Below are 21,417 nucleotides of genomic sequence, written 5' to 3'. Positions count from 1 at the left end.
AGCAGCCTCAGGTCACCTGCTTTCCAAAAGTTGGCCAGTAGAGTTAATGAGTACTGACAGGCTGACAGCCGACAGACTACCAGGCACATTGTACGAATAAATCATTCTTATTTCTTAATTATTTTGCATTATCTAATTAATTTATGTTTAACATGTTTAAGTAGACTTTCTTCTCTACATATTTTGAGCATTAGAAATATTAGATATTTCTGCATTAATGAGCTGGTAGCCAAATAAAAAACACCTGAAGATACAAAGCATAATGCACTTGTAGTGAATTTATGATTCAATTGAACAAGACAGTGACAATAAGGTATATGTTAAAGATGCATAATGTTTTTTTAGAACACTAGGGGCTTACAGAAGGCATTTCAGCTTACAGACTTCACCTAAAATCACAAATTTTAGTTTTTACATCTGCTTGTGTATAAACTGAAGCACAACTTGTTAAGTAATAAGCTTTAGAGGTGCACATCGGTGTATTTTTGAAGTTTGGACTAAGCCAGGCTAGCTGTTCCTCCCTGCTTCCAGTCTTCATGCTAAGTAAGCTAAGCTCACTACGTTCTAGTACTGAAACTGATACTCATCCTTCATCTCACTTTCACATCTAGAATATAGAAATGTTGATTGATGGAGCTTTAACCCGGATTTTATGAATGATTTTCCTATTTAATTAATTATATGTAAAAGGAATAACATTAGCTGATCACCTTTCTGAGTGTTTCAGGGACAGTTCATTGTGTTGTCTACTGATTCTACCTGATCTGATCACTTTGCCTTTTACAGTATAATTTAACTAGCATTGCATCATGGGTGATTCCTGTTGTGGTGTGATTTTGAGATTGTTGTATTTCATGTTTTTGGCGGGTGCAGTCAGTGATTTGATGTGTTTCCTAGAATGCCTTTTCAAAAATCCCAAGAAAGGAAAGTGAACTCAGCTGGACATTCAGCATAAAGATGCAAGGAGCAGTTATCTACTGCTATATTAAAGTGTTTTAGGGTTGATTGTTCCTTTAAAGGATAATTCTGTTTTATTTCAACTTATTCCATAGCATTGGCAACCACTCATCAGTGATAACAATATTGTATGAATGAATGAATAGTTTTATTTTGGTGTCTGGTCATTTACACCCATCCCTCATGGAATTATTCAGACACATTAATTAACAACAAACCAAACATTCCAGCATGTTAACCCACCGTCATCCAACAGCACAATACATAAATACCATCCAAACATGAACAATAACCTCCCATAAATAACACTCCAGCAGATATCCCACATTGGAAAAACAACAAACACACAAACACAGCCCTGAAGCATAAGACACAAATCCAAACAAGACAAAATCTACATCTGCATCCAAAGACTGCCAGACACTGTATATTTGATCCAGTTCATAAACCCATACAGAGCAGAGTCTGAGGATTTTATCTATCATATGTTACTTTTCTTCTATATGTTAATTTTCCCATGCTAAAGAAAGATATTTAGATCTTCAATCACACCTCTCTATCTGTCACTTTCAATATGTAGTGCTAATATACCACATCTTAACTTTGCACAGTGATCACTGACTTTAGGCAAATTATACAAAACATATTTTTTACATTTGTAATCATTCTTAAGTTCTTAAATGTGGCTTTTGTACTTACTAAGTGAATTGCTTAGATTTAGGAACATGGCAACATCAGACGGCGGGGCAAGAAAAACACGTACAGTCAGACAATCAGAGTTATCCTTTGAGCTGCAAAAACGCTTCTATAAGGTTTTGAGTTGGCCCAGATTGGAGTATATATACTCTTTGCAAGGATTTTCTACCCAGACACTACTAAAATCCCAGTTTTAACACCCATATACAAAGACGTAGTTAAACTAGATAAGGTGTAGGACTGATGTGTGAGGCAGTTCAGGGGCCGTCTCATTCTAACACCATTAGCATTTCCAACGTGCCATCAATTGATCCTAGTGCACATCATACATGTGTTTGCTCTCAGGACATGGGCCTGAGCCATCTTTCATGAGCTGCTAATCAGATCACATGGTGTGCTGTGTGAATGAAGGAGCATGGATTTAGGTCCCGTAGGCCAGGCCCTACCTCTACCATGTTCCAGTAAGATGTAGGGAGTTGCTAATAAGAGCATATATCTGCCTCCCTGTGCTCCCACCCAGATCAATAGTGTATTGAGCTGAATGTAGAGGGAATAGATTCACTTCAGCTCTCCTCTTTATAGCTGGCTGGATCAAAGCAGCTGCTGCTGGGTCTCTGCAGTGGCTCGTTCCTACAGTACAAGCCTGCTCTCCCCACTGCCACACAGGTTAGGGTAGCACTGCTCGCTTGAAACAGAGAAATATACCATTTCCAGTAACTTTCACATATTGTAGTCTCATAACATGATTAACAGCAAAAAAAGGTGGCTCTTTTAAAAATTTTGAATTTCTGTGTGTTTTGGGTGTGTGAGGTTAAATATAAAGATTATAAAAAAAATCCTCCAAGAAGGCGTTTCAGATTAATCCAAATACTGCTTGCCCCCCTAAATTCTTGCTAAAATCAGGCCAGTTTCCAGCATTTGAACTGGAAAGCTACACGTCAGTATGTTTCTTAGAATTTGGAGGGGATCCAGTATGCGATTATGAAACCTTTAGATCCTCTTGTTCATGCAGATACAGATCAAGTGGATTTTGCACAGATAAGGTGGTAATTCAACCTGGCACCAGTGGATATTTTTTCCTATGGCTTTGCTGACCACAAAAGTGGACACATTTTAATACACGTAGGCTATCTTGCAAGCAAGACTTGCTAGATAGAAGTTTGACTCTTACTAACATGTTTCATAATCGACTGCTCGCCAACCCCCTTAGTTACAGTTACTACTGTACGCACGGCACACAGTGGATAGTTGCAGTGATAACAGCGGCAGATTTACCATCAAAATTGAATCATTTTTGAGACGATGTTTCCTTGATTTCAGACAGTTAAAGCAGCTTCTCATTTCTAGCTGGGGAGTGTTGATTTTGTTGGCTGAAATGAAAATTATTAGCTGTAGCTAGCTAGCTAATTAAGCTAACGTTAGCTCCATGAGTTTGTTGAAAACGCTGTTTCCAGCTGACTTGTTTTAAAACAAGAATTCTGTAAAATGGTCTTAAATATGTACTAAATGCCTCCATAAATGTTATCAGGATAAAAGACAAAAAGTCAAAAATCTTATCTGCTGATAATCCATGTACAGCAAAGAACAGTTGTTCTTGTATTGCGGAGCTAATAAGTCTCAGTATTTTTTCATGTATAAAAATAAACATAAGCTCAGACGGTTATTTCTTTCTAACATAACATTGTTTGGATGCTTAACTTACTTGTTTGGTTTTAACAGTGGCCGCTGTTCAGCAAACGTAGCCTTACATAACCTTTTGATAAAAGCCATTTTCAGAATCTACATCATAACAATACCCTTTCTCAGAATACAGATATAAATTCACTTAATTGTTTCAACTGTGGATGTTGTTTGTTAAACATGATCTGCTCTAATACCCTTGCATTGCTCCTTTTCAGTCAAAAAGAGGGGCCCAGAATTTAGTTTTGCTATGGTTGTAATTCTTCTAGCAGTCTCTGCATTATTGTTCTTCCATCATTTTCTACACCTGAGTGGAATGTATTAATCTAGATGCATGGCTACTGTCAATACTGTGATAGCTTTGTGGTCGGAGTCATTGGGTTAGATAAATATTGGTGAGATGTTGGGAAGTTATTCTGGTCAGGCCTCAAGAAAGTTTCCACAACCATCAGTTTGATTCTCTGGTAAAAAGGCTTTATGTAGAAAGAAGCAGATAAAAATAGGTGTATGTGCTCCTGTAAGCCCTCCTGTCTGTTTTCTTTGATCACTGCAGTCTCAGGTGTACTGTGGAGTAGCACAGCCTTAGCAACAGGCATATTGGTATGATTATGATAAGAGCCAGTTTGTATATTTGCTGTGTAAATGCTTTGTGATCAACAGAGGATCCTGGCTCTCTCTCAGCAGCATCCACACCTCCCCCTGAACCAACACCAGGGACTGCTGGCTCTCTGTGTTTGGCAAACAGGCTCACAGCCAGCGGTAGTAACAGTGTGATACAGAACAGTGCTGCAGACTCTTTGTAGATACATACTGAGAGGCAGGAAACTAAGAGGGAAAACACAGGATGGCTGGATCCTAATGAAAGCACAGTGGAACACCAGGGATAGATACTGGAGTTGACCTGTTCTTGGTTTTCTTGAAATCGAAGGTCTTAAAATGTCTTAAACTATCTGGAATTTTAGGAAGAGAGACATTAAAGGCTTTGATTGGCAATTTTATATATCTTTCTTATTGTCAACAAATCTCATATGCAGAGCCAAACCAGCTATGAACTCATGCTATTTACAAGTATTGTGTGTATCCGAAACCTGATATATCTTATTTCTCTATGCCTTAGACCTCTGTTGTTGTCCAACTATCAAAAACAAATCAATGAGCCACACCGCTGCACTGGGTTACGTTTCTTCATCCACAAAGACGGTGGTTACTGTAGCTTGAGTAGAAATGGCTCCAAGAAATAAAAACAATGATTAAAAAGGAGAGAGGTTCCTAGTATGGCAGATACCGCTGAACATGTGCAAACAGAGCTTCACTAGCTTGTTGTGCTACATATCGCAACCTCTTGACTTTGCGCTACATTATAAATTTCTCAAAGTACTCAAAGAAACAGGACAAATTCAAGAGGTTGTGATATTTAGTATATGTAGATATGTATGTGACCAAACTCTTCATGATAAAGGAACATGTCACCCACTACAGCGCTGTGGCTCAATGACGTGTTTTTTATAGTTTTTGAACAACAACGGACGTCTACGGCACAGAGGAATAAGATACATTAGGCTTTGATACACACACACAATACTTGTAGGAAGATCAGTTCATTGTCGGTTTGGCTCTGCACATGAAATTTGTTGACAATAGAAAAATATAGAAAATCACCTGCCTTATCCTTTAAATGTGCTTTGTTCACATTTGATTTAAATATATAGGCTATTCAACTGGCACTCTGTGAAGTACATAGCAGCTAACGTAGTTAGACAAGATTATCTATTAAAAACTTACAGTTTTGTTGAACTATTTCATGAAAAATTGACACACTTAAAGCTGCAATAGTATAGATTTTGGTTGGCCACTTGGGGGCAGCGCAACAAGCTGTGAACACAACATGGGCACATTAACACCATATAACATGTTAGTAAACATTTACACGTCCAGCAGACACAGATTAAGACCACCGTTTCTGTCAACTTGTTGAATGTCCAATATTCACTCTTGAGGTAAACGTCTGACTTTTTAGACACTAAATGCTCCTCTATGTTCACTAGCTAGCCTCTCATTTGTCTGTCTGCTGTTTGGTGCTGAGCAGGTGAATGGAAACTATGAGCTTTAAGACACTAAAAATGTTCACACAGACAATAAAATGAAGAATAACTTCATTATAAACATTATTGGTTTATACATAAAAAACTGATTTGTGGGAGTAAAAAAATATTGTTGCAGGTGTTATTGGACTTTTTATGTAGCTGTATCCCAGGCTGACACAGACCAGCTAATAATTAGTCTTTCATAAATGTCAGTCAGCCCATTACGTTAACAAACTTAATACATTAGTTAAATAGATGGACACTTCCACGCCCAGTGTATTTTCAGATCACCTGTGAATGAAGCTGTTTTATTTCTTGTATTTTTTGGATGGATCTATTCTGTGAATACTGAACGCTGATACCAACGAGCCAATCAGGTGTTGCGGCTCCAGAGAGCTGCCTGGGTGATGTAGAGAGGGTTATCAGAATCCAGACTGTGGATATTGTGATGATGGCTCTGTGGTCAGGGCTAATGCACACAGCCAGCCACAAATCTTTTGGAGAAGGCAGACCGTGGCATTTGTACAGCGAGATCCTCTCTAATCAGCCTCTCTCTGAAGAGAAAGGCTGGAACAAATAAATGAATAATTTAGTAGATTTCACTGTGGATGAATTAGCCCAGTTAGAGAGTGCATTTTACCCTCTTTGATAAGCAATGTGCACAGTATTGCTACAATATACTTTACATGAAACATATTAGGCTATACATTTGACTATAAACAGTGTTATAAAAGGTCTGGTCTGACAGTATGTACCAGAATAGTAGAAATCATTTTTAATAATGCTCAAAACCACAACTTCTTTCAGTCAGACAACTCACTCATGCTCCTCAGCATCAGATAACGATGGTCTGCTTTATCTTTCTCTCTTCTACCTTAACGTTTCGCCCTTTCACAGTCGACGTTATGATCCAGTGTTCACATATAGCTGATGTTGTCTGTTTCTGGTATTTATTCAGTCTTTTTCCCAAGGTGCTTGCTGTTTCACCAGTGTAGCGTTCCCCACAAGAAAGGTCAAGGAGGTGATTCACATCTGCTCACATGCTCATGTCCCAAGCCACCACGTACAAGATGATCTGAAAGAGCACAGGAAAGTGGAAAAGACTGTGTTTTAGATTACATGGATGAAAAATAGTGTGACATTAAGCTTAAAGGAAAACTAAGGTTTATTACAACTTGGATTTTATTTTTAGCTCTGGGCATTGGTTCTGTCAGTTATGATAGCACACAGTACCAGTCAAATGTTTGGACACACGTTCCTATTACCCTGAATGAGAAAGTGTGTCCAAACTTTTGACTGATACTGTAGTAGATCTCAAAACAACTCTACTGATTCAGTCCTGCACTTCCATAAAGTCAGGGGATTTGCTAGGGACAGATTCTGGTAAATGGCTGCATTTATGTAGCACTTTGTCCAAAGTGCTTTACAGTTTTTTTTTGCCACTTAATGACCCATTCACACACATGCTCACACACCCATAAGCTGGCAGTAAGCTACCATACAAGGTGCTGGCTTGACAATTGGGAGCAATTTGGGGTTCAGTACCTTGTCCAAGGACACTTCAACATGTGGAAAGGAGGGGCTGGGGATTGAACTGCCAACCCTGTGATTAGTGGATGACCCACTCTACGTCTCGAACCACAGCTGCTCCGTTTAAAAAATCAATGCAGCAGAGTCAGTCCTGACTTAGAGTTCCTAGTATAGGTAAAACTCCAAAAATGCTTGATCCTAAAATTCCCATAATGCAACTCGACAGCATCTTTCATTATACATGAGAGCGGGCATACTTCATTTCCGTGTCATCAGAACGGCCACTCCTGCTTTTGGGATACAGGATACAGCGTTGATAACTATGAAAGTTGCTCAGTGGTGCATGAGGTCAAAAATGCCACTTCCCACTGTAAAGAAATTACCCGGATGAAAACATACTGCGCACACTCTATGGGCCCTATGTGCCCTATAGAGCATGCCTACTAGAGAGTTCTGCCAGTCGAGACCATTGAAGTGAAGCCAAAACATCTCGATCGCCCCCCTGGTGGCTGGCTGCAGTATAGGTCATAAGTCCCGCCCCCTCCATGTTAGTAAATGGGACATGAGCCAAACTAAAAAATCATTCACACATCAAGTAAATTTTTCCCAAAGATGGATTCTGTCATTTTAGGTAGTTCTTATAATGCTGTTTTTAATTAGTTATTTGACGATACAGAAAGGGGGTGTGGACGTCATGATTGACAGCTGTGACAGCCACTCTCAAACCTCCATCAGGTGGTGGAATGGCTGAGGGGGCGTGTTCCGCAAGTCGTCGTCCCGCCACCCGACTCTACTGCGCAGAGTCCAAATGACATCACACAAGCAAGATGGCAGCTCCTGGAAAGGAGATATTTTGACTTCCCTTTTGCATAGTGGTAGGAAGTGGAGATGTGTCATCCATATTTATATACAGTCAATGGTCGAGACAGCTAACTTCCAGTTTAGCCCTCCAGCTAACTTGAGATAAAAAAGTGACGGTCAAAAAAATGTATCCACTGATTTACAGATGTCTCTTTCACAGTGTAAGTCTATGGGTAAAAGTCTTTTTGGGCCCAAAAGCATCAGGGGATGTTGTAATTACACGGTTTGGTCACTATGTGAAATTGGCTTCAAAGCCCAGCACTGTTCCTGGGGGCTTGATCAACCCCTATTTCTGAAATCTTTTCTATATAACGATGCCAATCATTGATTGGAAATGACATAACATAACATAGGATTTGGGCTCCTAATAGCTAAAAAGTAATATGTTTTATTTTATTTTATTCAATTGGTAAAGACCTTGGAATTAGCATTTACCGCCAGTCAAATTAGAGGGACTGTTTTCACCCAAAAAGGGGCGGGGTTATGACACAAGGGTAAAGTACTGGGATGTGTTGCTCTCATCTACTATATCCTTCCTTCCTGCTAAACACTCAATGTGTAGTCTCCAAGTGTAAACTGAGATAACCCTAATGACATCATCAGGATTATATCCCCCCTTTAATGTTTTCACTGGGGTTTTAACATCCCTAGATAAACCTCTGACACATTTAACCTTCACTTTTTAAGACTGTAGTTAACAACTGACTCAATTTGACATTTAGGATTCTCACACTGTATGTCAGTTGAGCCTGGGTCACCAAGCATTTCATTATTTTTTGTGAAAATAAGTGTGACACTCTAAAATCATAACAACTCGCCTGTTATGGAACAGGTTTAATAAACCCTGTTAAAGTCTATAAAAATAGTTATAAATCTTTCTTCTAAGGTTTCAGAAGGGCAATCACAAAAAAACTGCCATTTGTTTTGGAAGTTTTGGGTACTCAGCTTTAAAGATAATGAATATCAGTATAACTTTTCAGCTGTCATAAAATAATGGTATCAGCTTTCTTAAACCCATATCAGTCAAACCCTGGTGTACTTCAACTCTCTCTCTCCATTTGCTGAGCTCAGCGTAGGTAGCAGTGAAGAGGCCCGATGGGGATTGAGGTGCTTGACTGGCAGCCATGTTGTACTCAACTCTCCAAGCTATTTGTTTAAATGGACATTATTCTCGGGAAATGGATGATTATGCTCGGAAATGCGAGCTGTGTCTCAAACCCCCTCCACCCAGACTTACCAATAAACATTAAGTGTGGGGAGCATATGAGGACACGTCTCTTTAATTCCACTCAGTTTCTGTTTATTAACTGTGTGAAAATGTTGAACTCAAAATGAGGGATGACAACTGAAGATGGACAACACCATGTTCATGTTTTCTTTTATCATCATGCAAACTCCACGACTGTCTGCCTAGTAGCTAATGTGTGTACACACAGTTGTCATCATACTGAAGAATATCTGAGAGGATTATTGTTCAAAAAGATACCTTTCAGATATAGGGCTGTATTGATGAGTGGCCAATTGTGTAAGATTTGGCTGGATATTCCAGTTGTTGAGCCATTTCTTTATTTTGTTTTATGCATCTAAAACAACCTTCAGTATTTTGATGCTGATAATCAAACAAGAGTAAGGGCCCTATCTTACACCTGGCACAAAGCGGCGAATTCTGTCTGGTTTGAGTTTACTGAATTTGATCCTTTTTCCTGTGTGAACACACTACATACTTATAATCTCCTTAGAATAAGCATGTAGTTTGGATTTGGCACATAGTGTTTGAAAAACTGAAATAGCTTCAAATTCAGTTCTTAGAAATAAACCAGGTACAGAGTAAATATTCATTTTTGCCCAGAACTGATACTTTTACTAATTGTACCACCTGCAAACGCAGTATATCCAGGCAGTTAAGATTATAGACATTAACTGATCATTTCCCATATCAAAGGTAACTTCAATACTGCCTCAGAACCACCAAAAAGTGATCTGCTTGTAGCAACTGGTAATGCAACTTTGGTATTGACTGAAAATGAGGACGGTGGGACAAATACTTGCCACTGATAAGTTGGAGCAAAACAACACAAAATGCCTCCCCAGACAGGAGCATACAGTGTCAATTATCAGCCTTGGAATTCAGAAGAATAAACTAGATGAATGATTATGTTAGGATATCAGCAGGTGTGGTGTCCTGCCATCACTATCCAGGCCGATGAGCGAGCGGAGCCTGAGCAGCTCAGTGGAGCAAAGAAAGAGTTAGTGATCTTGCTTCATTCACTGCTTTTCCTTTGTGGCCTCGTCCTGCCGGCCAGTGAGCACCGCATCAAGGTTTTTGTTGTAAGTGTCGATGGGGATGGCTTGATACTGGAACGGAGCGCAGGAGATTTATAAGCCTCGTATTTGTTATGATATATTTATATACGTTAAAGGCCCAGAAAGAATGTCAAGGCTCAGTTGGAAAAAAAGTGGTGTCACATTTTTTGGTGTAGCGATCAGGATTTAGCTATATTTGAGTCAAAATGTGATATCATTTTATATATTGCTACCTGTATATTGTATATTGTGTCATTATGACATGTTGCTGCTGTGAGAGAGATGCCATACCATAAAGATCTTATCAAACCCCACCTTCACAGTCCTGATTAAGCAGATTAGCTTAGTTTTTCAGTGTTAAACTCTTAATAAATAGTAACTAGGGATATTTCTTCCAAACCTTTAATCTCACACTGTGGTCAGAAATGTGCTCTATTGCACCTAGAACCACACCCAACAGTGAAACACATATTTCTGCAGTGAAAAATGATTCAAAGATCATTCAGTCGGGTGTTTGGTCTTATTATTTACATTTAGACTTACATTATACCTTTATATTGAAACTTTACAGACAACAACAACACAGAGGACAAAGTGCAGAGTGTGGCTGTTACACACAGCCTGTTCATGTCTAAATCAAGCACATCATACATGCAGTAAGTCAATTACAGTATAAGGTGTAAGAGTATACTGCAAAGAATTCAGGATGGAGAAAAAGCAAAAGGGAAGATATATTGTTAACTCATTCATGTACTGTACAGTAAAAAGTTAGGATGTCTGCTTAAGAATGACATTAGCAATCAAGCTGCACACACTCAATGATCAACATGATTTTTTGAGTTATACAGTAAAGTGAATCTCAGCTTCCAAATTTCAACAAACATCATTACTTCCTTCATTCCTCGTATGAAAGAGGGAGGGCAGGCAGCTGGTCGAAGATACACTGAATATTATGGTGTAAGAAAATGGATTTGTGTCTGTTGTTTTGTTACAAATGAAAACATTTCCGAGATACATGATCAGAACAGATAGTCCATTGTTCCGGGTGACTGGTGACATCCAGCACAGAATGAGACGATATAGTGAGCAGTTTGGGTCTTGTTTCTGAGGTTCTGTCTATCACTCCTATCAGTAACAATTATTGACATTGTACTGTAGTTAATTGCTGAGATCTGGGAACATGATGACATTGCTAAATTTGACAGCTTAAGAAACATGAGCAGTCATGATGAGACAAGTTGAAAACAAACTCCCGGGCTAGTTCAACTTGTCTGGAAGAGAAAATGAAGGCAAACAGTAAAATTATTATCCCAAAATGTCTTCGGAGGTGTGACCAAGTTATTGTTTTGCAAGTCACATGTCCCAGGTCAAGTTTTAAGTCAAGACTAACAAGTCCCAAGTCAAATGAGGACACGGCTCATTGGTGTTAAAGTGTCTTGTGCTTTTTTAAAGCCAGAGGCTGAGACCTGCACATCAGTCATAGGGCCCTATCTTACGCCCGGCGCAGAGCGGCGCCAAGCGCAGCGCAAGTCTCTTTGCTATTCTAAGACCAACGCCCATCAGTATGCCCATGGTCGTGTTGGTCTAAAAGTAAGGTGTGGTCAGGTGCATTGTTGGTGCATTACTATCTTGAGGCAGCAGAGAGCGATTGCGCTATTGACCAACAAAAACCTGGTCTAAAGTCAATGGCGCAGTGTTTCACTGTTATTTTAAGGGCGCATTATCATTATAGTAATATGCACCTACACAGGCGGGTGCACAACATACACTCTGCTTGTTACACACACAGGACGTGCAGCAGAGCACAGACGTGCAAAAGGTAACAAATAAAAGGATTACAATGTGAAAGATTATTATTGTGTATATTAATATATTTTAAAAAATACATGTCATAATGCTTAGTCTGAATATTTATCAGAATTAACTAATTGCAGTAATGATGGATTAAATTGTTTCATTATTTGACCAAATCGTGGCAATACACGTAGGTATTTAAACAGACGGGCAACAGCTGATCAGACACAGATCAACTTTCCAGCTGCATCAATACATGATGACATGAGGAACACATGAGGAAATAAATGGTGAAAACAATGATTAAACAAAAGAAGGAAATAAATCTGCACAGCTTCTAGCTGCTGCCAGCAGCAGGATCAGCACCTTGGAGAGCTAATCAAGTCCTGATAACTGTGTTGATGATTCTTTACATGAACAATATTTAACAAATATTCTTTAACATTTTTGAGAGTACAGTGATCAGGTTTCCATACTTTCAGTAATTATGTGCCATCATAATAGCAATCCGCCAAGGTGCAAGCGCACCTGGCTCTTGAAGGGAATGGGAGATGACACTGTGATTGGTTTATTGCATGTTACGCCGAAAACACACCCATGATTATTAGGAGACTAAGGACAATCCTTTTGAACCATGCGCCTGGCAAATCGACCATTTCTCTGCCATTAAAATAGCAAAAGTAGACTTGGACACACCCTAAATGCACTTGCCATGCGCTTCAGACGTGCGCTTTAGATTGTTAAAATAGGGCCCATAGTGTTTGAGACAGTCGTCTTTCTCACAAACATCTAGTGACAAAACAGTTTGAGAAAAGCAGTGATGATTGAACTTTGGACTTTCTCCTCTCCATGTTCCCCTCATTACTGTGAAGTAAAGGAAACTGCTACCTCTCAGCATAACTGGCCTCACTAGAAAGGGATGAGACAGAAGCAGACAGACAATCTCTGCTCCGATGTGTTTCTTTTTCGGACTGATGTGTCTGAGACTGCCGATCGATGGCCTGGGAGGTGTCTCAAGCCCCCCCTCTCCATCACCACCACCACCACCTCCTCCTCCTCCTCCTTCAGGGAGCTGATTGATCTGAGAGCTGGTTGTCAGGGAGGGTCAGGACCCCGCAGGCAGCCAGGCACTGCTGTCTCCACTCAGCTACCAGCCATGTATCTCTGCATGCTACCTTGCTTACACTTTGATCTGTAGGGGAAGCCAGCCAGAGAGCATGCTGGAAAAAAGCTGCTTGTGGCTGCAAAGCTTGAATGACTGTGTATATATATACACAGTAGGATCAAATGAAGCCATGCGTCTAATGTATTCTGGCAGAGTGCCACACCCAAGTGACCAGTCTTGAATAGGCCTTTTCCAGAATTGGTTATTTTGCCCCATTCAGCCATGTTATCTCTTTGTCTAGATGCCAGACAGTGATGAGAGTAGTTTATTGAGCGTGGTCTGTCATTATGTTAAGCTGATGTCCATTACATGAATACTGGCTTTGGCCCCGAGCTCTGACTGAACTCAAAGCATTGATTTGCACTTACTGTCTATCACAGAGATAGCCCACTCTCATTTCATAGCACCAGCAATATCCAAGCACTATGACATGTTCCTGTGTACTTCAATGGCTCCAGGAAGTCACTAGAGACACCCATTTAAAATGTAATGTACCCATGGTATTGTTAGTCTGATAACAACACATACATATTTTTATGATATATACTGAGTGGGACATTTTACAGTGTAAAAACCAACTGCTCTCTGGTGGGCAAACTTTGTAAAACTGTTTCCAATTGACCTCACATATATATTTTTTTCTGTAACTTACTGCAGTTACTTCAAAGGACGTGCCAGTATACAGGTTTTACTCCCAACCGCCAAAAGTTTCTAAAGCAGGCTGATTTTTTGATGTGGCCATCGCTTGCTACGCTAACATTAGCTCGTCTCCTTACTGAAGAAGCAGTTTTCAAGTGCTGATTTGTAATGTCAAACTGGATAGAGAGCATTTTACATGACTCACCCAAGATCGTGCACATTATGTTCTTTCTCTGCTAGAAGCTCGGACGAGTCCAACGTGACTGCGCCATTATCAATCACTATTACCTTTAGTGTGTTTACAGATGTTCTGCCTTTTAAAACTACACAACTACTACACTGCAATCAAAGTCATTCATAGTCAACTCTCTAAAACTTTTAGTAACCGACCAGCTTGTGTGTGACAAAATCTCAACTCAAAATCCACTTTTTCAGGGCTGTCAACCGTATCCCACAGTCTTCATCAGTGAATGAAAGCAGCTCAGGTGACATCATGTGTCCTATTTAATGTTGCAGTATATGGTTCAACTGTTTTTCCAGTCTGTTAAAATCCAAGGCAAAAAGGGTGTGAAGTCATTTTACTTTTAATCATGTTACTGTGATATTTTTGGCCACAATAATCTTAGTGCAAAAATTTAGCAGCACAACTTTAGTAATTTATTGGCATTTTTATTTCTTTATTTGACAATATATGGCAGTGCAAGATTGTAGAAATATAATTGAGTCCTGAAAAGACTCAATATGTCTGTCAGATATAGGGCTGAGTGATATGGCTAAAAATTAAATCTGTTTTTTTTTTTTTTTTCAAGCTTGTCATCTGAACACAGGATTTAAACATCATATTTTAGGAGATCATGTGCAAGTGACAGTTAAGCAAGAATAATAAAAGACCTGCACCACCTGCGAGGTTATCATCATTACGAATAAAATACAGATGATCTCGTACAGCTAATGACTGTCACAGATGCTTCAGCTAAGTAGAGCACATCCAGTTTAATAATCAGTTTGAGCACAGACAGAGCAGAAAAGGTCGGCTCACTAATTCATCTGCCCCTGTTATCAGCCTGACATCTGCAGACGGCTGCTAGCTGGCGTTAGCTAGCGGGCTACACTGCAGGGACAGACTGAACAAATTAAGACACTGGCTGGAAACTGTTCAGTAGACTTCCAGCGCTTCAACTCTCATAACCAGACATGATACCTCGTCAGCTAACACGAACCGAGAGCCTAATAAAGATGATAAAGGTATCATTTTTCCTGCTTTATGGGTGTAACAAAGCTAACAGGAAAGTGAAGGAGATGTCAGTCAGAGAAACAGTCCTGAGAAGAGGTCCAATCAGCTTAAATAATTCAAATCACCTGACCTGTGTGGGATTACCATAGGTGTGCAGGACCTTTAAGATCATGAGGGTGTTTGTCAGTTAGTGTTGGTGAGCATTTTCATCTCTGTTGAGCTGTAACATCTTTCAGTTAATGAAGTTCTTTACATCAATGATTATCTTTGCTGAGAGCTAGTGACCACCAGCAGAATTTCTCCAAGTCCCACATTCATACAAGCGAGGAAGAATACACAGTATTTTTTAGTCTGTGGAGTACAGTGTTGAGCAACCAAGCATAAATTCATCTTCTCAATGCTAGCTCCCTCAGATTTTAGTGGTGTGTGTGAGATCCTTTATAAAGTGATGTGAAGACAGTCTGCTGTCATTCACATAAGATACAGCGTGTTCACATGTCAGGCCAGCATCAGAGGAAGGAACTCTCCAATTATAAAGCAGCTTTAGGGTACAACAATGGCTGGAAGTTTAGTCTCAAAACAGAATTATATATATATATATATATATATATATATATATATATATGAATGAGGAGCTCACAAACACATCAAAGTATACACACACATTATGAAATTAGATCACAGAGCCACTATGAAAGCAGTTTGCCTCTCCACTCAGGTCAGCTGAGCTTAACAAAGCAAAGTAATCACGCTGGCAGACGTTCAAGGACCCTCATGCCTTAATGAAGCTCATTCTAGCGGCAAAGCAGTTATGATGTCAAGATGCGATGTCACTGAGCAGCAATAAAGCCGCAATATAACAGAAAACTAGTGTTGGAACGTAATTTAACTGGAGGAGAAAGCAAGTCAAGTACATCAAGTCATCTGCAGATGAATACTGATTACAAATGGTGCCAATGTAGAAGGTATTACACAGAGTAACACCAGTTTAAAGATAGCAGGTAGCAAATTCTATGAAAGGACCAAAACTAACAATGAATTGACCAGAGCAGAGGTGGGATAAAGTCTCAAGTCTTCGCTTTGAAAACTCAAGTCAAGTCTCAAGTCCAACTTCTAAACAAGTGTTAGGAACAGCAGCTACTTTTAATACTTCAAGTATATTCCGACACTTATAATAGTTCCCAACAAAGGCACTATTTCCTCCTGTTTGAGTAATGTTTACTAAAAAATACAGTGATCAGCTGATTTAGGAAATTACTGAGCCTTTATTAAAAATGAATGAATGTACAGCATTTATGACCCATTTATAAAGATGAACATTTTAGGAAGGAGAGAATGGTGGATTCCCTACAGACAGGATCGGGAAGTCAGAAGGTATTGAGAGACACATTGTTGGTTTTGGTTTTTTCATGGAAGTTGTTGACATAAAAAAATATATAGAATAATGCCAGCCTTATCCTTAAAATAATAACAGATGTTATTATGTCCACTGTGTCAGGATTTTATGAAGTATTTCTCTCTTATTCGACAGGAAAGACACCTGTACTAGCAAATCAATACACAGTAACAGTAATCTAGATTATACTCAGAGAATTACCAGACGAGAAGTTGTAATATGACAAAACATTTAAGTACTAATCATAAGAACAATGCTGTATTGGGTTAATCCTAATCTGCTGACTGAATACACTCTATCTGTATAGATATGAATGTGTGTATGTTAACACACACACACAGTCTATTCTCTCTCTCTGAGCCAGTGCTGGTCTTCTGGCTGTTTGTCTGTAATGAGATCAGTGGAGCCTCCTTTGTTTCTATGGCGACACCTCCAGTCATCTCCGCTGTGGCTTCCCCTCTCCGAGCATCCCTCCCTCCCTCGCTGTCTCTTCATCTGTTGGCAATGCATCCTTTATATCCTGCCTGCTCTCTTATCGTCTGCCTCTCCACTTCTCAGTCAGATTCACAGAGCTTTTATCAGTGTCATCAGGCTACTATACATCTCCTCGGGGACATGCATGAGAGTAAACCTGTCTTTGCCCCTCTATAGTGTATCCTTAGCTATAGTAAGGATATACTATAGGTGGAAAAGTTACTCCACTGTGGTATCATCATGAGGCAACAGCCACATACATGAACAAATATCAAGGTGTGAGGGAATAAAAACATTTTTGCTGCCACCCATAGGGCAAAATTACAATGACATAACTGTGGGGTCATTGATTGGGTTGTTGATTAATAACAAAAACCAATATATTTGCCATAGACCATAGCAGGAATCAAAATAGACAGTTTCAAAAATGGTTGTGAGGCCAAAGAGTAACAATTCTCAATGTCTGGGTCGTTTATTTTAGACTGACCTCTGTTTGGGTTTTTTTCTTGTGAATGTGTCGTGGAAGTTGTCTGAAAACACTAAACACACATATGAAATAATACACAAAACACTGCTGGGTTGAAGATTAAACAATTATTATTGTACAATAAGGAGACAGAACACACAAAGATTTGCATCAGTTCAAAAGCGAACCCCGTTCTACTAAAGTTGGAGAAGGAACAAAGAAATGATCTGTGATTGGTCAAATCATATAAACTTATGGATTACAGCCAACTTACATGCACATGTATGTTAACTAGGAGCCATATCACTTAAAGACACAAATCAAGGAAGAGCCTCAAGCCATATGTGGCCTTTAACCCTTTAACATGTCTTGTTTACAAAAAGACACAGAGATTTACCTTCCTGGGGATGAAACAGGATGGAGAAGGCCAGTGGGAATGATCTCACTTCATATTTGTATATTAAAATGATAAGCCAATCCTTTACAAATGTCTTGGTAAAATGACTTCAGGGTTCTCAAAATGAACTAAAGAAAACAACTGGTTAGACTGGTCACAACCAGTAGACATTTTGAGCCAGAGATTAATGGTCTTAAGTAGACTTTTCTTTGTTTTAAGGGGTCACAAACCTCATCAGGCATTTCATTTTATAGTCAGTCCTGCAGTAATTTGTCTTTACTGGATGTTTCCTACAGTGGTGGAATGTAACTTTGTCTCTCCTACTATTTGAATTATTTGGAATTTTGTTCCCTAAATACAAAATCTACAATAGATATGATTAACCTAAGAAATATAATGCAGTTTTATAGATTAACTACACAACAATATATAAAGTAGTTCAATTATCTCCACTTTTACCAACTACATCATTGAAATGCTGTTTGCACCCTAATGCATTCATAATAATAATATAATAATATCATCATAATGATTACTAGGATTAGACTTGTAACTGAGCATATTTTAGTAGAGGATTCGTATAATTCTTCCACCACTGCTGTCTTCACCAGTCGGTCTCACTCACAGCAACAGCTTTTAGAGCTAAAGACAATCGAACCAAGATCGAGATCAGGTCAAGAGTTCCTCGCTTCAAGCTGCTTTATACAAAACATCTAACTCACTGTGTGTCATAATATCCACCGTATCACAATAAACAGCCTCAGGCCCATGCAGCAGGCCGCAGGCTCTTTCTATTCCATGTATTAAGGCTTGGGATGGAATGACTACACAGCCATCCCATCCACATCTCCTTCAGTTTTGTTACTGTCTCTCAGATTGAGCTTGCCTTTCTCATCCTGCTTCTTTGCTTTACCTCTCTTCCTCTCTCTACCAAATAGCAGAAGAATATTCAGGGGGAATAAAAGAAAAGTGCAGCAAAGCAACAAATGCACCGTTAATCTGATTTGTCACTGAGTCTGAACACCCTCCTTTCCTTCTTGCTGCTCCAGGATGATATTTTCTTGGCCCCGAGCCAAGTCCAAGTATGGTGCTGTCATGAATATTCAACTGAATATGAAATTTCGGGGTCAGTGAGAACACAGAAATGCAGCATTGTGAGACACTCAGCTACACCACTGTTCTCATATGACTGAAATTATAGAAAGCGCAGGTAACAAGCTAATATCTGGGTCGATTTTCTTTTAGAGGCTTTTAAGGTTCCTTATTTCTAATGAGTCATGGTGAGTCCCAGGCTTTTAAACCTTCACACCATGATGCCACATGTGCAACAAGTCCTCCAAATGAATGAAACAATATGCCTTTAAAAATTGGCCCAAATTAGTGTTTAGTGATTTGACAGCCCTACCTTATAAAACCATTACAATCCTGTTACAAAAATGATTCTTATGGCTGTTTCTGATCTGCCACTGCTATTGTTAAGGTGTAGTTAGATTTATTCACCAACATTTGGTTAAAGTGAGGGTTAAAAGCAAACCACAGCAAACCGACAGCAGTCTATTGACCTATTCATCCACCCCAACCTCCCTACAAGCCTTCTGAGGTGTATAATAAGCGATGTCTCAGCTCCTCTTTACTGTTCCTTGTTCAAACATCTGTCTCATCTGTTCAGTTTTTGTACATTGCTGTCCTCTTGACCTTAAGATGGAGGTAGACTGCTGAATTTTGGGCCATGTGCCAACATAGAGGGCTTGTTTCCTTCCCACTATGTAAACAGTAGATACTATATTGTCAGTGGACTGGCAGCGATACGTTATGCAGGGCTTTCCACCAGGATAGGGAGTAATCAGGCAGTTAGGGAGGTCTGGGGGCTTCTGGCACATTCTAACGCCACTATTCCATCATACACACTGATGTTAATTAGTCCATATTTTAATGAGTTTGCCTACACTACATGTAGTGCTAGGCTTCTTGTGTGTTTTAGCCCACACAGTCTGTAAATAGCTGTTAATATTTGAAACCACGCCTATTTCTGACTGATCAGAACTTTTGTATTAAGAATCATCAGACCTTTATTATCTTTTATTTATTCATTGACACCTTCACTATAAGGTTTATCAACACATGCAATAATGATGGTTAATGTATAGTTTTACTAGAAACATAAATGCACTCTCGGGGAACATGTTTTAATCCCATGTCTTATGTAGCTTGTATGTATTGTTTTTTAAATATAAAATATTTATACACAAACATTTTGTGTTTGATGGCTGACATGATATATTTAACATACTGTTTATTATTTTAGCTGAAGATGCTCTGGAAGAATGTCAGGAACACATACTGTATGTCAGGAAGGAAAGAGGCAGGGGAAGCCATGTCTTTCCTCGAGACATCAACAGCTTTTGTCAGTAGCTGTGGTCTACAGTCGAGGGAAAAGGAGGACATTTGAGTGGATAACCAGTTAACAAATGAAACAAATTCAACATATTACTATGGGGCATAACATTGGTGAGACAGAGGGGGTCCATTCATTTGACATGGTATGACTTATCAGATATTTTTGGACAGAATATACAGCGATCTAGACTGGAGCAGGAGGAGGCAGAGCAAGTGCAGTCAGGAGAGCGAGGGAGAGATGACTGCAACTGCAGCTACTGCAGCTCTGCAATCTACTGCTAAGGCACCCACAAAAGAAAGAGCAGGGATTTCCTGGAGCAGTATTTGGGAGGAAAGATGCAAGAGAACAGCAGCATGCCGGGGAGCATGAGAAGAGAGATGACGTACATGTGTTTCTCATGAGATTGGCTCTGTCTTCAGACAGGCAGGCATGTCTCAAAGTTAGGATGCAGGAGATGCTAAGGAGCAGTTAAGGGAGACCACGGTGCAAATGGTCATATTTCCATGAGACTTGACCAGCAGGAGAGTGAGTGAAATACTGGCACCTTCAGTGCCTCAGCTGATGCTCTGTTCCCTTGAAGACTCCTAATGGCACTCCTAACCCTAACCCTGCTGTCTACATCATCTGCCACCTACTGGACTATCATTTTAGCAGTTTAGCAACATACCAAGTTAACAATGTATCTACATTATGGCAAATTATATACAGGTCTGCAAGCCTGACAAGTCTGACATCATGGACAAATGGGAGCTGGGCATTCATGTAACCTAAATATGAATGATAGACAGAGATGATTCATTTTCAATAAAAGAATAGACAAGATAATAAAAAATCAGTAGGCTATATGTTTACAAATTATATACAATCACACACATCAAGAGTGTGACAGTGTACAGTCACTTAATGAGTCGCTCTTTTTACGGACAGCTGGTTAGAAAAGATTTAGGTTCATCTCAATAAGTTTTGTTCCTTGTTCCATGCAAGGAGAGAAGAGACAAGGAAAGAGGTTTTTAGAGAAATGAGATGGTTTTTTTTGCTAAGCTATGCAAACCACATCCTACTACAGATCGGTGCTTTAAACCACAGATATGAGACTGATGTAAATCCTCTAATCTCAGTCGTAGAAAGAAAGCATTTAAGTATATTTCCCGAAATTAACATTTCATATCAGACCTGTATTAGAATCCTAAAGAGACTAGCTTCCCATGTACTGTGTCTCTTCACTGTAAGATCATGAATTAAACAGGGGAAGAAGCTCTTTGCTCAGTCACATTCATCCTTCACCTCGCTGGACTGACTTCACAGTACGGGTTGTTCGCACGGGCGCCTCCGATCCCTCACC

The 21,417-nt window shown here is 39.5% G+C and overlaps 1 protein-coding gene across 1 annotated transcript in view; it reads left to right on the top strand.

Moving 5' to 3' along the window:
- The window catches only part of LOC121904177 (voltage-dependent P/Q-type calcium channel subunit alpha-1A-like), a 32,214-nt gene extending 11,362 nt beyond the window's left edge, over nt 1-20,852 (top strand). Inside the window, exon 4 of the mRNA XM_042421772.1 lies at nt 19,983-20,852. Coding sequence (XP_042277706.1) covers nt 19,983-19,986 — 4 coding nt within the window. The 3' untranslated portion in view covers nt 19,987-20,852. The remainder of the gene's footprint in view (nt 1-19,982) is intronic.
- The last annotated feature ends 565 nt before the right edge of the window (nt 20,853-21,417 follow it).

Source organism: Thunnus maccoyii, chromosome 9, assembly GCF_910596095.1.
Source record: "Thunnus maccoyii chromosome 9, fThuMac1.1, whole genome shotgun sequence".
NCBI lineage: Eukaryota > Metazoa > Chordata > Actinopteri > Scombriformes > Scombridae > Thunnus > Thunnus maccoyii.
The sequence above is the reverse complement of the archived record's forward strand: the minus strand, read 5'-3'. Positions and strand labels throughout refer to the sequence as shown.